Here is a 19,639-nt window from a genome sequence, read left to right on the forward strand (position 1 = left end):
ATATATATATATATATATATATAACAAAATCAGACACTTTTTTCCTCTACATGCAGTAGACATTTTAAAATGCATTAAAAAAAAATACTGGATGTAAGAATTCTAAACCCTTCTATCAATTACAAGTAGTAAAGTGCTGAACCCAGGGACAATTATTAGTCTTAAAGACGGAAAGAAAACGGATCAATAAGTCATGTCGAAGAGGGTGAAGGTGAAACGGTATTACGTGGCAAAAAGAAAGTTTAGCATTAGTTTTATTTAGCTAAGAGCAGCAAGCTGGACAAGGAATAAATGCTGCTAATTGCTTTGCCTCACTGGGTATCGATCCAGTGGGTTTTAATATGGACAGAAAGATGGATAGCTTGAATAAGGGTTCTTTTGTGGAAGTTGTAAAGGTGTAAGTATAATTGTTTCTTCGCAATAAAACCAAGTGAATGAATAAAATACAAGTGTGTTGTAACAATTCAAGTGTGTTTCTTTGGAGTTGCATATTTAAAGAAACGAGGGGTGGATCAAGACATTTGCACAGTGTCATGGATAGATTCTGATGTTTAACATGTTGAATATTTAAATTATTTCTGACCAACTTGGAGGATGGAGCTGCACTCATGCAGTTAGACATTTTCTAAAAACTCTTCTAGTTGATGAAAAGTTCAGATGTTTTGTTTTGCTTGTTTTGGGTTTGGAGTCAATTGTTCGTGTCGTACGGTGTTTTTTGTGCTTTTATACAACGCATAAAGATTTGCCAAGTCGCATCTTTTCCTCCTGGCTGTTTTAATGTTGTAAAAATCAAAGAAGAGTTTCTTAAATCCACTGTTTAGTGCTGCAGTTTTTATCTTCTGATACAGTCGAGTGTAATTTATGATCCCCTGTGTGTGGCGAAGTTGATGTGACTGAGAAACGTCTGCGTGTCTTCTGTTTGCTTTCAGGATGAGTGGATCTCCGGTGACTCGTTCAGCAGGGGCAGAGCTCACGGTTCTGACGAAAAGGCCCACGGCTCGGAGACCCTTCCGCCAGGTGGGAAACCTCTCCTCATGTCAGCTGACCCTGCTACAATCTTCGTTTGTCGCTGAAAATGTTTTATTTTGTGTGCGGGGATTTATTCATCTGCTTTGATTTCCTGAGATCATGCATTTGTCGCAACATGCTTTGATTCTAATAGTGTAAAGTTTTCACTTTAAGCATCTTTTTAAATTGAACATTGAGGGTTTAGTTTCACTTTGGAAGCTTCTGCATTCCTGGTGATGCATCTTTGGTTTAAAACTGGGAACTTAAAGTCTTCTATGAGTTGATTTGTCAAAAATATAGAGGTCTAAAGTGCTAATACTGACGCTACTTCTCTATTACTTTATTTTTAATTAAATCCATACACTACCCCACCCCCCCCAAACACACACACACAAATTTGTTTGAATTACAAAAAACTCAACCACAAGCTCAAAGAGAGGTTGGTTTGTTGCCAACAATCATTTTAACATTCTTTGCTAAAGCTGTCCTACCTCACGAGTTTCCTCATTTATATTTATATAGAATTATGTTGTAAAGACATTTAAATATATTTTTGCACTTAAATAATGTCAAACAGAGCAGCACTTGGTTCATTTTTCTTATGTATTTACTGATCATTTTTAGTTTTTATTAGTATCTGACAGATTTCCTGGCTGTTAGCCTGATGTTTTGTAATTATTTGGTGTCTGAGTCCAACATTGAGAGCCTTTTTTTAATGATGTATTTGTTAATTAGAGACCTTGCTGTCACGACTGTAAAAATTTTTTCTATAGATTCAGTCATAAAAGCTCGGTCAAGACTGAACGCAGACGTTGCTACCAGGATTCATTCTTTAAATCTGCCCTTTTTTATTTTATTTTTTTTTTTAACCTTGCTCAATGTGCTCTTTAAATCTTGTCACACACCTGTTTCAGTTTCTGTTCAGACAATCCATAATTGACACTTTGTATGTGAGAGATAAGGCCAACTGATCAAATATCATTTCTGATATTTGATCAGGATCCCCTTCAGGAGCTGCAGAAAGATTCATAACTTTGAAGTTGTAACTTTAAACAAAGGAAAGTCTCATAAAAGGCAATGTAGACTATGGCACAGCACGTCAAAGTGTTTCTTCTGACATCTAAAGGTATTTCTCTTTCTAAACGATGCAAAACAGTTGCATAATTCTCTGATTGAAGTAAAAATTGTATCTCTTGACATGTTTAAACTGCAACAGAGAGTAAAGACAAATCAATACAAACAGCTGTCTGATAACAACATTAGAGCCAAGAAGGTCTCGAGCATCATTCACAAACTCTCAGAGCCCCACACACACTTGAACAAACACTGAGTGGATCTAACGGCATAAAGAAGAAGAGAGTCGGGGGGCTGGAGGAGAATCGGAGCCGATTCACGATTTCTCATTCATCTCTCCTTCTCATCTCGACTCGAGGCAGTCGGTGCTCTCTCCTTTCAAGCCAGTGACCTGCAACTGCTGAACTGTTGCTGGTTTTATTCGATCCAGCCACGGGAAAAGGAATCCCATTTGAGAATCAAAACGAGGAGGATTCTACTTTGGTGGGATTTTGCTTTCAACAATCGCAGCTTTTCACAGAATCGCGTAAAACACTAAGAATAGCAGAGAGTAAGCACAAAGAGTAAAGAGATGGAGGAAGCAAGGGAACCAAATTGTTATTCATAAAGGGATTAGGAGTCTAAAAGATACAATGGAATAAATAAAGCAAAGATGTTACAAATACGGGGAAGGTTCTCATGTTCTGCAGAAATGTGTTGCTTAAAACAATCCAAAAAGCTTGAATATTCCTAAAAAATAATAATTAAGTAGAAACAGAGTCAGCTTTGTTACCATTATTATTGGAGTGTGCTGTGGTTTCTTATTTCATAAGTTTTAAGTACCTTTTATTCCAGAAAAGTTCAGTTTTTCCTGACACAGAAAGTAAATTATTAATAAAAGACTAAATAAGCACCATTTTGAGCCTTAATACAGTAAGAAATTAATATTTACTATGAACGTAAGGAGATATTCTACTGGGAAAAACTTGACCTCTGTGCGATTTTTGTCTCAGCTGCTTTAATTGTTGCAGCTGGTCTGACTCCATGTGTAAGTCCATGCTGTGCACTATGAAGCAGGTAAACTTACACTTTTTCCTTTATTTGGTCTAAAAGCCTCTCATAAAGTGAGAAACATTGCTGCGTTACCTTCAGCTCAGACGTCGGGAGTCTGATTCAGGAATCTGATTCAGGAATCTGAAGCATTCAATCGGTGTAGCAACATGTTCACTAATGGAGCTTGTACAGACCTTTAAGTATAACTGAAGTGTGAATAAGTTTATTACCACATATATTGTACATTTTCATGCAACATGCAACCATTTTTGGTCCAACCTCTTATTTTTCTGGATAAAATGACATCATAGTTGATCAATATGGGAACGATTATTTAAAGTTTGGTTGCACGATCATTGAAGTTCATCGCAGTAATTTTGTTACTATTTACTTTGCGTTCATAATGACATTAAATACCATTGCATTTCTAATATACTGCAAGAGTGTGTGTTTCAGTTGCACAGGACTCTTGGTGAAATATTTCACAATAAAAGCCCACATATTTGTGCTTGGTATGATAAACGAACAATGCAAGGCAATCTGAGTTTATAATGTGGAAACCAGAAAAGTCTGAGTGCTCTTGTTTCATTTGCACGGGCAGAAAAAGTTTTTGATTTCCACCCTCCATCCTGCTGAGATGTGTTGCCTCTGATTCAGTGCATATGATTTATTTGGCTCTTTTAGCAAAAATGCAATATGATATTCATAACTTTTTGTTATTAGTGCGGGATCACGTTCAAAAATTATGTTAATTATCTCATGATGAGGCTTTTACTTGCTGGAGTCCACAATGATGCATAATCATGTTTAGTCCAGAACAGACTAACAAAAACTCCGGCTTTAAATAATTTACCAACCAAATTAGATTTCTCGTTTTTAATCTGATGCCACTGTATAGCTGCTCTTGTTGAAGATGTGACGAGGACAGAGGTACATCCAATTTTAGTCTTATGTTTTTGTCCATCGCGTCGTGTTTCATTGCACCGAGTGGCTGTAAGTCTTTTTAATTCCATCTACAGATAGTTTTTTGTTTTCACACATTAATAACAACTTGAGGAACTGAAAATAAAGCACAAGTTTTCAGACTGCTTTGCTTTTCCCCATTGATTAAAGCCACTGACTTTACAAATAAGAATAAAAATATTGTGTGAGGAAACAAACGGAGGTGAAAATTAAAATCCATTCCTTTGTGAATTTAGCGTTTGAGTCCTCTGAGGTGGTTGGCGGTGGGGTCATAGTTCACTAACGGGATCTGGAGTAATAATGAGCAAGAGTCTCTTATTCCTGTTGTGTTCATTTGGAAACAAACACATTGAAGTGAGAATCAGCAAATATCCAACAATCAACAGGAAGTGAGTAGAAACTTCAGAGAAGAGGATGAAAACTGTAATGACAGCTAACAGACCAAAACGGAGGCGCAGAGAAACAACAAACCACTTTCTTTGTTGAGATGGACGTTTCTGCTGAAAGGGTTCGTAGATAGTGTAAAAATGTAATGTTTGAAAGTGGACAGTCATTTTGTGGGTTTTTTGTTTCCCCAAGTCAAACTGACTTTGATAAATAATTGTGAAGATGTGGGGTTGACCAATTAGGCTTTTCTATGGACAAAGTTACCTTGCCTTACCTGGCTCTGCAAAATATGCTATAGGAGTTGTAATGCATATGTATTGATTCACCTATAGCAGTGGTTCTCAAACTCTGCAAAAGAAAAAAAACCTACCGGTAATAAGTTTTTTTTGTTATTTTGATTTTTTTTTTGCAAGCACATAGATATTAAAATACACCAAAATGCAGGAAATCACATAGACTGTATTCAAATTTTCTAGGGAGGACCCCCCCGGCAACTCTGCGGTTGGTTTACAAATTAAGCCTCGTTACTTGGTATATGACAAATGCTGTTATGATTCAGTTCAGATTTATGTAAAGAGTTGTCTGTAATAATTTGAAGAAGTGGCAATACACTAGTCCCTCATTTATTGCGGGGGATCCGTACCCTGAAGCCCCGCAATAAGTGAAAAACCTTGCAGTAGGAATAGTAGTACAAGTATGAAGCAACTGAACTGTTTGCCTCTTTTATGATTGTCCATTGTTGTCATCATTCTTTGTTGAAATCAGGTCTCTCTTGTAAATGAGTCCTCGAGGCTCAATGGGATTAACCCGTCTAAATAAAGGTTGAATGAAAAGTAGTAAGTAGTAGTTTATTTAGTACCGGTATGTATGCGTTTTCCACATTCTTTCAATATTCTAAACAATGTTTCTAAACTCTAAACACTCTAAAAGAGCACAGCATGTCATGATTTCAGCTCTCTGCCTCAGCTGCACTCTGCCATCTGCCAGAGTTCTCGGCCACGCCCACTTTTCCGCTGCAGAGCGGAGATAGGACACGCTGCGGGAGGAAGCTTCTCCTGCAGCTGTGGGCTGCACACAGACCTGTGCAGCAGGTGCTAAATAATTTATTTTAAATAAAAATTCCATGCCGATGGTGCGGCTCATCCATCAATCAGCCACTTGTGTGTCATGTCCAATCTTAATTTGAAAAACCGCGATAGAGCGAGACAGCGAACAGCGAAGGACTGCTGTACATTTACCGGTATGTTTATTAAGTGAATTGGTAAAGTTTTAAAGTGGTTTTTGAAACTGTTAATTTTCTCAACTGTAATTTTTGGAAGTTGAAATAAAATAAATTGTTAATTGTGTCTTGAATGAAAAATACCCCATGTTTAAAAGTATAAAATGTATATTAACACTATTAAAGAACAGGTCTTGCGTATTTATGTTACACAAATATTTCCATTGCAGTAAAGAGATGAATTGAAGAAAATTATTTAATCAACATGAGGGTTATGAGGGGGTCCCTGAAATTTTATCTCCCCTTTAAGGTTCTCTGAACCCAAAATGTTTGAGAACCCCTGACCTTTAGGTCACATTTAAACACTCTAAAACAAAGCAAACCATAACACCTCCTCACCCCCCAAAATAAATATCTGTATCTTTATTATATAAAATATGCTGGTCCTTTTCTTATTAGGTTCTGTAACATCAGCTTGCTTGACTTTTAGGGTCTTGGCCTCTTTAGCGTAACAACAAATCCACATGTTTAGTTGTCAGAACTGTGACAGAAATGTATGTGGCCTTTCCATCCCACAACCCGAGGAGGATCCCATCATCAAAAAACTACCAAACTGTTAATTTCACTACAGTGATTAGTTGCTTCCGTTCATGTAGGTATCAGCAAGGACATCGCAGCGTTCCATGAGGCTGGGTAAAGTTGCAGGCTTCTGATAATTAACATGCCAGACACATCACATGCTGCAAAGGAAGACGCACACTTTTTCTTCAAAGGCTCGGTTTCTCTGTCCGTCGTGCAACGGCTCATTTATGCCGATAGATACGGAAATCTCACATTTCCACATGCTTAACGCAAGCTTTTAACAAGCTGCTGCACTCGATTAATGAGTTCTTATTAGTGTGTCTGTGTCTCAGTGCTTGATGAGCGGTGAAATTAAAGATGACAAGTTTGCCTGTTTAGTGCACTGTGATCTCATCTGCACACATGGTGATGTTGTGTGTTCTTTAAAATGTCATTTACTGATCATTTAAATCCTGTTTACTTGGCTTCTGTTATATTCTGCAGCAAAATGTGATTATTGGTGTGGGTGTGGTGATTTTTCTGACCAGGTACTGTTTAAAACAAGGGGTCTTTTTCTGGTTTCCACCTTTGCCCAAGTGGCCTTGCTCTGTCTCCTAAATGTTGCTCAGCACATTTACGCAGCATAAATTTCCTGTCAGCCTCTCGGAGTGCCGTTGTTGCCTCGTCAGGCAGCAGCTTGAAGCGGCGAGCTTTCATTCCTGCCACTCTTGAAGGATCCTTGCATCAGCCAGGCTGCTGCCTACATTTTATATTCCCACTGATGTATTATCCCATTCTTTACAGAGACACATTTCAGCCTCGGTGATGGTCTGCTGTGGTAGCTTTTTATTTTTAGAACGCCCTGTGGTTTATTTATTTTTCATTTTTCCGTTAGAAAGTCCCTTTTGGGTGTATATGTACCAATAAAGTGTTGATTTATGTCTTCTTCTGAGGTTGAGAGTGCATTTTAATGTTTTTTTTTTTTTAATTAATGTACATACTTCTATATTTGATTACAGCAGGTCTGGTACTTGAAGTTGTGCTTTACCTATATAGCATTTGACACATCAATTATTTTTTTGTAAAATTCTGTGTGTGTTCAGGTAAGGTGCGCTGGCAGGACTTCGATCAGGATCTGTACGTCGGAGCTACGGTGGTCCGACCGGGTCAGGATCCTTACGCCAGAAACAAGTTCAACCAGGTGGAGAGTGACAAGCTTCGAATGGACCGAGCCGTTCCCGATACAAGACACGATCAGTATGTAGCCTTTCTATGAAACGAAACTGAGAGTGATTAAAAGTGAAAGCTCGGTGTTGTTCCTCCTAATTATATCTGTTCCATAACTGATTGCATGTGTTCATCCTGTTCTTTGTTGCCTGTCGATTTGACTAATTGGCACCAGACTGGATAAGATCTCCTGGGAACTTCCATTCATTGTGGTCTGTCAGATAAAACCAGGAAGTGCCTGCAGTGCCGACGTGCCTTCATTTTCTGCCCCAATTATAAAACTCCCCCGTTCTGGCTGCAGATTGCTTTGTTTGTTAAATTGATGGAGAGTCAAGTTGTGACAGGATATTGGCTTGACTCCTCCGAGGAACTGAGGTCATTGTGAGCTTGATGCCACCTCTACCTCTTGTCCTTTTTTAATCTGCTGATTAGATTTTAATTTAAAGTGTAGGAATATGAAGCTCTGCAGGGTTTTCATTGATCCAGCGTTTGAACTGTTAACGACCGTTTTTTTTTATTGTTTGTGCATTTCTCTCACAAAAAGACAAAACTCTAGTAAATTATTTTTAGTTGATGTGTAAAACTGAAGCTAAATGATGATGTTGTTTACACTTGGAATCCATATTTTATCATTTAAATGACTTATAAGCTAAAAAAAATGAATCAGGCTAGAATTGAATGAGAATACTTGTAATTTAAAGTGTTGATAATAGTGAAATGTGTTTTTAAGCCAATTTAAGTAAACCCATTACTACTCAAATTACTTTTATCAGCATGACATCTTTTTTTTATTTTTCAGAAATAGATGCTCTATTGTTGGATTTTATTCTTTTCTATTTTACCATCACTATTCATCCAACTTAAATAGATGCATCTTTTTTTTTTTTTTTAGGTTTTAATAACAGTACAGTCTGTCCATTCTGTCCCCTCTATTGTTTGTCAGGGATCTTTCTCACGTTTGTATTGTTAACTTCTTATATTAACTCTCCACCACATGACTTCAGTTACATGTTTACTTTTATCTCTGTGCTCATCTTATCTAGTTACTTCTCAAAAACAATCAGGTTATGTTGTTGGTTATATTGATATACATATATTTTATGTTTCGTACAAATATAGTTTTATCTAAAACATTATTTTAATAAATGGTATCTCAGATTTGTTTTCTTTGCCCTGAAAAACCCCACCTAATTTTGTATTATCGCATCAGTGAATTATGATTTTAAAACAAAAGAAGCTGAATTTGGTGTGTTAGTCATTTGAACCTTGGTCTGGGCGTGTTGGGTTTCTGTGGAGGACATCACTGTGTTTCTGTGCTGTAGTTTATGGTTAAACAGTGTTTTTTATAACTGACCTAGTTAAACCCAGCAGGCTACTTTAAACCACGCTGAACCGTGTCTACAAATATTCCCCCAGACAGACTCTGAACACATCCATGTCGGGAATTTTTTCCTTGTTTTCCTAAAGAAACTGAGATTTTTATTTTTAAGATTGAGAAATGTATAGTTAAGAACATTACTTGTACCGATACACTAATGAACATTTAATATCCTTGAACACTTTCCTCTGGTTTTCACATAATTTTTTATGGCAAATTCGGATCATTTTCTTGTGTTTCAGCCGTGAAAACAGAAGTTACTCTGTTTTATCCTCTCCATAAAAATATAAAAATATGCTTAAGATTTTTAAATGTGCACCATGAACGATAACTAAGCTAGAACTAAAAGATTAAAATGGCTGCTGTTATTGTCATCCTGTAAGAGGATGTCATTAATTCCTATTTTTTAAATTTTAATCAAATGTAAGTGGCGTTTGTCAAAATGCGCACCGTGATTTAAGGGCTATTTTTCAAAACGTGTGGTCTGACCTCGCTGATCTATTGACCCAAGTAGACAGCTGGAGCCATTAGCCCACTAAAAGTGCAGGGACGCATCTCCTATTGATCTGGCACTGATGTGTCATTTGCACAGCACACTTCAGTGCAGATTGTTAAGAGTTTCCTGAATTGGATGGCTTCCGTCTTTCATCTAGGCCAGTAATGAACGGCTTTGAAGACAGAATCAAAAGAACTTTTAGGTTTGTCAAAAGCTATAAGAAAAATAGCTTTTTGTGAGCACAAACTCTTCCAGATGGCCTTGCTTCATGATTGATGCAGATGCGTTCAGGAGACTGAAAACCACATTCCGTATTTTTCGCTGTACACGTCACACCGCCCTATAAGTCGCATCAGTCCAAATATGTCTAATAAAGTGGAAAAATCCATAAATATGTTGCTTCTCCGTTTATGTTGCATCTATTATGCGTCACCGCTGACGCATCACATTTGTTACGCGTCACCACTGACAACCCGGAAATGTGAGCCGGTGTTGTGCCAAAAATCGAGGACTTTAACAAGATTAACACTTAAAACCAATTTTTGTTTGCTCGAAATTATAACAAAGGTGTGTCTCAGTCTAACTTTTCCTTAATAAATGCACTTTGACAGTCAAATCAGCTGCATTTTCAAAAGCCGATACGCGGAAACACGAATGCGCAGAGGGCGACTCGCTGTGCATATTTTCAAAATTTAACAAGATAAACACCTAAAAACAATTACTTTGCTTGAAATTATAGCAAAGGTATGTATTTTCCTTAATAAATGCACTTTGATGGTCAAATCAACTGCATTTTCAAAAGTATTTACTGCCTCAGTGCTCCGGGAGCGCGCTCTGAGGGAGGAAAGCCTGAAGGAGGAACGCTGCGCTGCGCATTTCTTCGAAATTTAGCAAGATAAGCACCTAAAACAATTACTTGTTTGAATGTTGTTTGTTTCAATGGTCAAATCAGCGGCATTTCGCCGGGGCGGCGCAGCGAATGAAACTAATTTGACGGTTGCTCCAGGCGAACTGGACAAAGGTGGCATCTATGGCAAGCCAATTATTTCATTAATAGCCACTTTTACCTATTACATGACGCAACGGCATGCCATACTACTCATGTGCCATCTAGCAGCTGAAAATGGTAGTGTTCAATATTTTCAGTCAGAATTTATGAAAACGGTCGTATCTCAGCAAAAATTGGTTTATAGATATGGGGAGGAATATCCATAAATATGTCGCTTCGGTATGTAAGTCGCAGGGCATGCAAATTATGAAAAATACTCTGACTTATAGGGCGAAAATATGGTACTCTGCTCTAACAAACCCATCCATCCATCCATCCATTATCTTTACCCGCTTATTCCATTTTGGGTCACGGGGGTCACCGGTGTCCATGTCCACCATTCATTGTGCGAGGGGTGGGGTACACCCTGGACGGGTCGCAAGTCCATCACAGGGCCACATAGAGACAAACAAGACAAACAACCATTCACTCTCTCACTCACACTTAGGGACAATTTAGAGTTACCAATCAGCCTAACATGCATGTTTTTGGTCTGTGGGAGGAAACCGGAGTACCCGGAGAAAACCCACGCATGCACTGAGAACCTGCAAACTCCACCCAGAATGGCCCCTGGACTGGGGTTTGAACCAAGGACCTGCTCGCTGAGAGGCAGCAGCTCTACCAGTTGCGCCACGGTGCTGCCCGCTCTAACAAACCAACATAAGAAATCACAAGTGGCTTTACACTAAACAACGGCAACATTAAAACATCTCATTGTCTGATTAAACATCTGTGGGCTGTTCAAGATAAAAACAAAGTTGATTTATGTCACATCTCACAGTTTGCAGGGCTGATCAGCAGACAAGTCAGTTGTCTTCAGGATTCTCTTAAATGTGTTTGTCTGAACGGGTCAGAGCGGCTTGACAACACGAGTTAGACTAAGGGTGCATTCACACCAGCCCTGTTTAGTCCGCTTTAATCGAACTCTAGCTCGTTTTCCTAGGAAGTCCGGTTCGTTTGGGGAGGTGTGAACGAGCCATCGAACTCTGTCACGGAACAAAAAGACGAACTCTGGCCCGGGCTAAAACCTAGGTCTCGGTCCGGTAGAAGAGAACTCTAGCGCGGTTCGAGTACAGTGTGAATGTAAACAGACCGGGCCACGCTCCGCAGGGTAAACAAACACACATTTCTCTTACCTTACGTGGAGCCGTCAGCTGACTTGTGTGAAAAACAATATTCCCCATGGTCTTCTGCCTCCTCTTCTGCTCATGCTGAGTCCATTTTTGAAAAATGACTAAATATAACTCCCAAAACTGCTAAAACTTGATGCCACTCCGTGTTAGTTTTTATTTCCAGAAGTGTCTTCAGAGGTTTTTGTGTCGTTTCTTTCAGTAGTTCTTGGTGCAGCGCCCCCACAGGCGAGCGGGGGAACAGGTTGGTTCAACAGGTTGACTCGACTGCACAGTGCAGTGTGAATGCAAACGCACCAGCTCAAATGTAAACACAATGTCATGAATATTGGTCCCCAACCGAACCGAGTCTACCAGACTATCAGGTGTGAAAACAACCTTACATGATGCTTTAGGTGTGGTCTTAATGTTGATTCAGATCAATGGTTAAAAACTAATAGCCTCAATCATTAGCTGAAGTTTTACATATTACAACCCTTTCCCTTTTTATTGTCTCTTATCTCATTTTTCTCTTGTGGTTTTGCTCCATCACAGCTTCAGCAAAGCATCTTTCTGTCTGTCTTTATTCATGCATCCTTTGTGTGTGTGTGTGTGTGTGTGTGTGCACAATCCAATTTATTGTGTTCAAGGACTAAATATCTTGTTTTCTGAAGCAGTTCCACCTGATGACTTGTCTCATGCATTCAGCTATATGTTTTTGGGTGCAGGAGCTTGTGCACAGGTGTAAGCATATACGTTGTCGTATTATATGTCACCAGTCTCTGTGATTTTGTGTGTGTAGCTGCAAACATAAACAGTGGAGATCGGACCTGGCAGCCTCCAGCGTTGTCATCACCTTTCATAACGAAGCTCGCTCTGCTCTGCTGCGGACTGTGATCAGGTGTGTGTTTGTAGCCGTTTGTTTTCTAGCATTCTTTTTATTTTTACTCAAATGGCATTTGTTTGTTTTTTTCTGTTCAGCGTCTTGAAGAAAAGTCCTCCTCTTTTGGTCAAAGAGATTATTTTGGTTGATGACTTCAGTGATAACCGTAAGTAATGTACAGAAATGGATTAAACAAACCAGCGTGTTAACATCAGAGGGTAGATGCAGGTAAAACGTGCTGCTTCATGCGTTTCAGCTGAGGATGGAGCGCTGCTGGGGAAGATCGAGAAAGTGCGAGTTCTGAGAAACGACCGCAGAGAAGGTACAAGGAAACTTGTTTTTTAAAATAAAAACATACATTCATTGTTGTTTCGTTATGTGTAGGGTGAACTGATGGCCTTTAAATTAAAGCTGTTTTTGTACTCTTACTCAGGACTGATGCGTTCAAGGGTCTGTGGCGCAGATGCTGCCACAGCACCAGTTCTTACCTTCCTGGACTCTCACTGTGAATGTAATGACCACTGGCTCGAGCCATTACTGGAGAGGGTGGCTGAGGTACTTCACAGATAAACCTAATACTTCAACCCCTAATACCACTTTGTAATCATGTGCACACACTTGTAGAACTGTCACACTTATTTAATTATTGACTGATGGAAGTCAGCTCAAATGACTGCAAAGTGTTTTACGTCATCTTTCCCTCCTTCATAAAAAATAGACAGCTCAAACTAAATAAAATGTATTTCCATCCGTTAACATGCCGTTTGCTACCATTTTGTATCTTCTTGCATGCTGGACTTTGTATGAAAACAAATTGATAGGGTCTACACAACAAAACTGTTATGATCAGAGGCTCTCTGACACAGGCAGTTCTCCGCAGACGACCATGTGTTGGCAAACTGTCGTAGCCTTTCAGACTTGCGTTTGTACTTGATTTGTGTTGAGGTCAGTCTGTGAACAGTCCATTTAGACCTTGTTTAAATGATAGACGCAAACAAATTGGAGCATTTCAAATCTGTACTCATTCTTAATCTAATAGTGCTTTTTAATCTATTTTTCTGCAATATGGAGGCAAGGACATTACTTCTTTATGCCAAATTTAGTTGTTCACACTTTAACCAGTCGAGGTGGCCAAATCTGTGCTTATACAGGTGCAGCAAACATTGCTGCATTTGCAAATTAACAATGTACAGCTGCAGGCTCCATGCCTCACTTCATACCTACTCACCAACTCTACCCTGTGACTACCTCTCTGTAGCTATGTACATGGACATAAGTAATCTGATTAAACAGCCAATCAAAATAAAAATGCGTCATGTAAACGCCCCATTCGGATTATTTTTTGTTTATTCAGCTCGATCCGAAATAATTTGTAATCAGAACGAGACGGGTGGTTTATACCGATTCATAATCCAAACGGTGCGCATGTAAACACGTAATCTGTTCTTTTTTTTTTCCGCTTGTGGAAAATTGACCTGACTGCGCATGTGCAACCTTAGTCTGTCTCACGTATTTCCACCTGGCTAATGCTAATAATATTAGCATGTCGAGGAAGCAAAACTGGTCTGTGAGCGACAACATTTCTACTAGAAACTTTGAAAGAGCTCAAAATGATCTGTATTACCTGCAACTCAGTCAGGGAGTGCAGTAACGTCTCCACCGTCATTAAAACATGTTGTGGGTTCATTTTGGGCGCTCAGGTTTACTTACGTTCATCACCGAAGTAGAACTTCTTCTGTGTTTTTATTTTATTTTATTTTATTTTTTAAGGAGAGTTTACCACTCTGTGCATGTCAGTACTTCTATTCAGAATAAAAGCCCGCTGCATGTAAACGCTCATCGCAAACAGATTGTGTCAATGTCAACGATACATTTGAATGATTTAATCTGAAAACATTTCAATCCGGTCAAAGAATTTTGCACATGTAAACATAGCTTTTGCGGCTCAGAGCTGTAACACCACTGGATCAACTTTTATATTTGGCACGGATGCAGGAAGATTTTTCTTGAAGTGTAAGAAAGGCGTGACCATGTTGCAATAGATTTCAGTTTATAGAAAAGATGTCTCAAAAAACTGAATCCTCAGAAGGTCTTTGAGCACGCTCGGATGGAGTCAGACAATTTTTTTTTTTAAATTTAATGCAAAAAGGCAGAATACAGCAAAATAAATAAGTTGTCTATTACAGTTATTTAGAAGTCACTTGCTAAGTGAAAACTCATCACTCTGACAGTTTAATAAACAAGGCATAACTAAAATGAAAACATGTCTAAATAGTGAGCATATCCTGTAGAGCAGCTTGGCAGCTGATTTGAAAACAAGACTCCCACCAAGCTCCAAAATGCTGCCTGAAAGCCACAAAAACAATGGAAGTGTTTCAAAAGGAACGTCTCGCCCTTTGAGTCTCGGCTCCGTATTTCAAAATGCACGACAACCCACTGCTCACAGTGGCTTCATCGTGATATGAGTTAATTATTCACGTGTTTATCATTTTTCCCCTCCTTCCTCCACAGAGGAGGTCACAATCAGCTACAAAGCAGCACGGCTGGAGTTTTGTAGTCGGTGTTGTGGTAAAGCTGACGTAAAATACAACAAGGGGCAGCGTTAATCCTCAGGAATGTCAGTAGACTCTGTCAGTAAACACGTTTTATTCATGTTTCCCTCGTCTTATCATCAGTGATTATTTGAAAGTATGCGTCCTGATTGGTATTTTTAACTGAAGTGAGTCACTTTCTGTAAAATTGAGGTTGCTCTTGAAATATTTATCTGCTTTGACTGAAGATGGTCTGATTCTGTTTGATCCCCAGTATGTGGTGGTCTTTTGTTTAAAAAAAGATGCCTGTGGGGAAATCCGTCAGAATAATGGACTTTTTGTTTCTTTGCTTTTGCTGCTTTCATAAATGACCACCACTTCATAACTACAGAAAAAAAAGGCAAGGGAGTAAAACTGCATTCCTTGTGGTTATATAAAAATAAGAGAATAAATGAACATGCTCAGTACCTGGAGGCATGGTTCTGGTGCTGACATCTGGGTCATTTTAACACCTTCTGTCTGATCTGTGTGGCTGAAACCCAAAAGACTCGCATCACGCGGCAAAACGATGTGCAAGTGGCAAAACTGCCTTACTCTCCGTCCTGCTGTGAGAAGGAAGTAAAACAAATACGAATCCTAAACCAAACATGAATCTTTAGTTCTGGTGGGACCATCTGTAGCTCTGCCTCAGTTACTTCCTACATGTGATTTGCAGTAAATGCAAACGAATGATCCAGATTTATTGGTATAGCTGTGTTTTTATTTTTATTTATTTATTTGTTCAGGATAAGACCCGAGTAGTTTCGCCCATCATTGACGTGATCAACATGGACAACTTTCAGTACGTGGGAGCTTCAGCCGATCTGAAAGGAGGTAACATACACACATGTGCGCACATTCTAGACTTGGAATTATAGAATAATAATTTCAGTCGAGCTTCTAAATTTTTTGAATTCCATTAGTCTCTCGGTACTTCATGGTTCGTTTTTCGCGGACTCGCTCTATCGCAGTTTTTCAAAGTAGGATTGAACGTGACACACAATTGGCTGATTGATGGATGAGCCGCACGATCGGCATGGATTTTTAATTTAAAATAAATTATTTTAAATGGTTTAGCACCTGTTTGCAGCCCATAGCTGTGGGGGAGAAGCTTCCTCCTGCAGCTGATCAGCTGATCTTCGTGCAGAGCGGAGAAGTGGGCGTGGCCGAGAGTGCAGCAGGAGGCAGAGAGCTGAAATCATGACATTCTGTGCTCTTTTAGAGCGTTTAGAGTTTAGGAACATTGTTTAGAATATTGCAAGAGTGCGGGAAGGGTTTAAAACGCCTTAAAAAAACAACAAAAAAATATATATATATACTACTTAATACTTGTACTAGTATTCCTACTTTGCTGTTCTTCACTTATTGCGGGGCTTCAGGGTACGGGTTCTCCGCAATAAATGAGGGTCTACTGTACAGTGAGTGTATTCTGTAGTCCTACCAGTAACCTGTAGTTTTTTTCTTCCCTCTGTCAAACACACATCTACAGTACATGATTAATTTAACAGTCTATCTTATATAAGATTTCACTCTGCGAGACGTTAACATTGAGTTCAATGCATGTCGTGCATGCCCTGTAAAAGCATCTGAACAACATCCTCACGTCTGGGGTTTGTCAGTTTGTTGACTTGTCGAGTGTTTTGTTGGTCAACCGACGTGTCCAGTCAACAAATATAAACTAGCTACACATTTTTATGAAACCAGACGGCAGTTTTAGTTTCCATGAGTGGTTCTAAGTGCTCTGCTCTTTGGCATGTGTGGTTTTGTCGTTAGGTTTTGACTGGAATTTGGTGTTTAAATGGGATTACATGACTCTGGAGCAGCGGCGAGCCAGGCAGGGCAACCCTATCGCCCCCATCAAGTAAGACGCACAAACACTCTTAACAACTTCATGACTTCATCTAAGTGCTCACTCTGCGTTGACACGTCGGACTGCCCTCTTATTGTCTCGTCTCCTCCAGGACTCCTATGATAGCAGGAGGTCTGTTCGTCATGGATAAAGACTACTTTGAGCAGCTGGGGAAGTACGACATGATGATGGACGTGTGGGGAGGAGAAAACCTGGGTGAGTGCTGCAGATTGTGATCCAATCACTTGGAGATTGTTTATTATGCGTCTGAACCTCCTCGTGAAAGCAAAGAATAAAAAATCAAATCGAGGGATTTTGACTGTGCTTGGAAAGTTGCCTCTAGTAGCAATCATAGAAACTAAGATATGCTGTAAATCATTATGTTGTATGCATCCATAGCAAGGTGGGTGTATTATGGTATAGTCTCTGTCCGTACATTTTACATGTTAAGTTTGTAAACATTTTTTCTTGTCCCGCCCATAACTTCTGATCCGCTCAAGATAATTTCAGAAATCTTTATACATGTGTGCATCATCGCTAGACTGTCACCTACACCTTTCATCACCCCTGCTTTAAGGTCAAGGTCACAAATCAAGGTCGGAGTTTATACGAGATCTCCGCTTGTCTGGGTCATTGCTATAGATTGCCGTATATGAGTTTGTCAACGGGCATACAATGTTACGTATGCAGTACTGTTATTTTAATGGTTACCCTAATATTTTTAGATAAAAGTTGTTGTTTTTTGTTGTTGTGTGTGTACAGCTTTTCCAGTGCTCTCATATCTAAAGTACAAACTGAAGTCAGCGTGCGTGTTACCAAACAGAAAAATTACAAACTTTCTGCTCTATAAGAACTTTTCTTTCTCCCCAGAATAGTCTTAATTATTGCTTTTTAAATCAGTTGCAAACATTAAAAGTGATATAAATAATGTGCAATAATGCAGAGGTTGGTGATAGTCAATGCTTTTCAACCATCCAATAAGAGGTTGTGTTTTATTGGATTCTCCTATTCTTCTTCAGAGTTATTTACTGTGTTTTGTAATTTTAGTTTTTTTGGTCTTGAAATAAGTTAAACTAACCTGTTTCATATTTAGGATACAGCTGCAAAACTATACTCATATTTCTCAGCTCACGTTACACAAGGATTTCTCAAAATATGAAATGTTTCTTACGTCAGAAACCATCATAAACAATTAGAATCTATAAATTCAGTTTTTGCATCTGTGTTTACCCACTCATGAAACCTCCACACTCCAGTGAGCTGTAGTCCTGACGTAGCTCTTCATGTCTGGACCAGGAGATAATCATGCCAAGAGCATCGTACACAGAAAATCCTTCAATGATTGTTGTATCTGTGTGAAGGAGCCTTCCATGGTACAGTAGATTTTGAAAAATCACAGTGGCGCTGTGATAATGACAGGACTGGAACATCTGAGTAAAAATAACTGCAGTCTGCACACAATGGAGATCATTTTCTTACTGTGCGATGGAATAATTGCAGCTGTGTCTCCATGTTGCTTTTCTCTGAATTCAGCTGGGAAATAAGTGAGAGTGAACAGCAGACAGTTAATTGTGCTCCTCTCGAGGCGGTTGGATCGACGGTTCAGATGCCGGTTCACTCCTCGCCTCATTCAGCCGACATTATTCGAAATCAAACATGATATTATCGACACACTTATGAGGAGCAGAAACCTTGATTTAACTCGGCTGCGCATCTTCTTACAAACGTCTCAAGTCTAACAGTTTAATTTTGACCTGTGTGGGTTTTTTTTGTGTGTGTGTTGTTTTTAGAGATCTCTTTTCGTGTGTGGCAGTGTGGTGGCAGCCTTGAGATCATTCCTTGCAGCAGAGTGGGTCACGTCTTCAGAAAGCAACACCCGTATACGTTTCCTGGCGGCAGTGGGACTGTGTTTGCGAGGTAACACACTGACAGACTCACAAATACAAGCTGACAAAATTAACACTCAGTCCCCATCACTGACTCTAACATTTTCCACGTTTCTATTTTGTTGTTTAGGTTTTTGTCAGATTCACACATATTGTCATTTATTGAACAATTTTAACAAGTTTCAATTTGTAATAAATGTACAAGAGAAGGGGGACAGAAGCACAGATTGAATAATTTGTGATCTTGCGAAGGCTTTTAAACCTCTTTTGTTGGCTTACCAGCAGGATGTCAGCTGTTCGCTCCTTTGTGTACACAAGTGCCGTGTATGAACGACTGAATAGTTTGAAATTTTTAAGATATTTGTGATTCGATTGAAGTAAATCCGTTCACTCCCTGAGGACCACCGCAGGTAAAATCAGCTTGAACAACAATCAAAACAGAACGTACAAGCAAGCAGCTCACCCATAAAGCTTCCTGGCAACTCACTGATAGTTTTCAGCAAAGGTTGCCTTTTAATTGCCCAAATTTCAGTTTCGTATTTAAAAAGGTGTTATTAATACAGTAGTCCCTCGCTACTTCGCGGTTCATTTATCGCAGACTCACTCTATCGTGGTTTTTCAAAGTAAGATTGGACATGACGCATAATTGGCTGATTGATGGATGAGCCTCACGATCACCATGAACTTTTTATTTAGTATAAATTATTTTGAATTATTTAGCACCTGCTGCACATTTGTGCAGCCCACACTGCAGAATAAACTTCTTGCTGCAGATGATCAGATGATCAGCTGTTCAGCATGCAGCGCGGAGAAGTGGGTGTGGCTAAAACGCTTGCAGGTGGCAAAGAGCAGAGGAGGCAGGGAGCTGAAATCATGACATTCTGTGCTCGTTTAGAGCAGGGCTCTGCAACCTTTTATATCAAAAGAGCCATTTCTACCCTTCACTTAC

The 19,639-nt window shown here is 39.3% G+C and overlaps 1 protein-coding gene across 1 annotated transcript in view; it reads left to right on the forward strand.

Moving 5' to 3' along the window:
- Positions 1-18,725, forward strand: part of galnt2 (UDP-N-acetyl-alpha-D-galactosamine:polypeptide N-acetylgalactosaminyltransferase 2) — a 56,036-nt gene extending 37,311 nt beyond the window's left edge. The window contains exons 2-11 of the mRNA XM_037697501.1: positions 930-1,017; positions 7,348-7,501; positions 12,305-12,403; positions 12,484-12,551; positions 12,642-12,707; positions 12,819-12,940; positions 15,702-15,789; positions 16,729-16,816; positions 16,917-17,020; positions 18,595-18,725. Of these exons, the coding sequence (XP_037553429.1) occupies positions 930-1,017; positions 7,348-7,501; positions 12,305-12,403; positions 12,484-12,551; positions 12,642-12,707; positions 12,819-12,940; positions 15,702-15,789; positions 16,729-16,816; positions 16,917-17,020; positions 18,595-18,725 (1,008 nt within the window). The remainder of the gene's footprint in view (positions 1-929; positions 1,018-7,347; positions 7,502-12,304; positions 12,404-12,483; positions 12,552-12,641; positions 12,708-12,818; positions 12,941-15,701; positions 15,790-16,728; positions 16,817-16,916; positions 17,021-18,594) is intronic.
- The last annotated feature ends 914 nt before the right edge of the window (positions 18,726-19,639 follow it).

Source organism: Nematolebias whitei, chromosome 2, assembly GCF_014905685.2.
Source record: "Nematolebias whitei isolate Nwh7 chromosome 2, NemWhi1, whole genome shotgun sequence".
Taxonomy (NCBI): domain Eukaryota; kingdom Metazoa; phylum Chordata; class Actinopteri; order Cyprinodontiformes; family Rivulidae; genus Nematolebias; species Nematolebias whitei.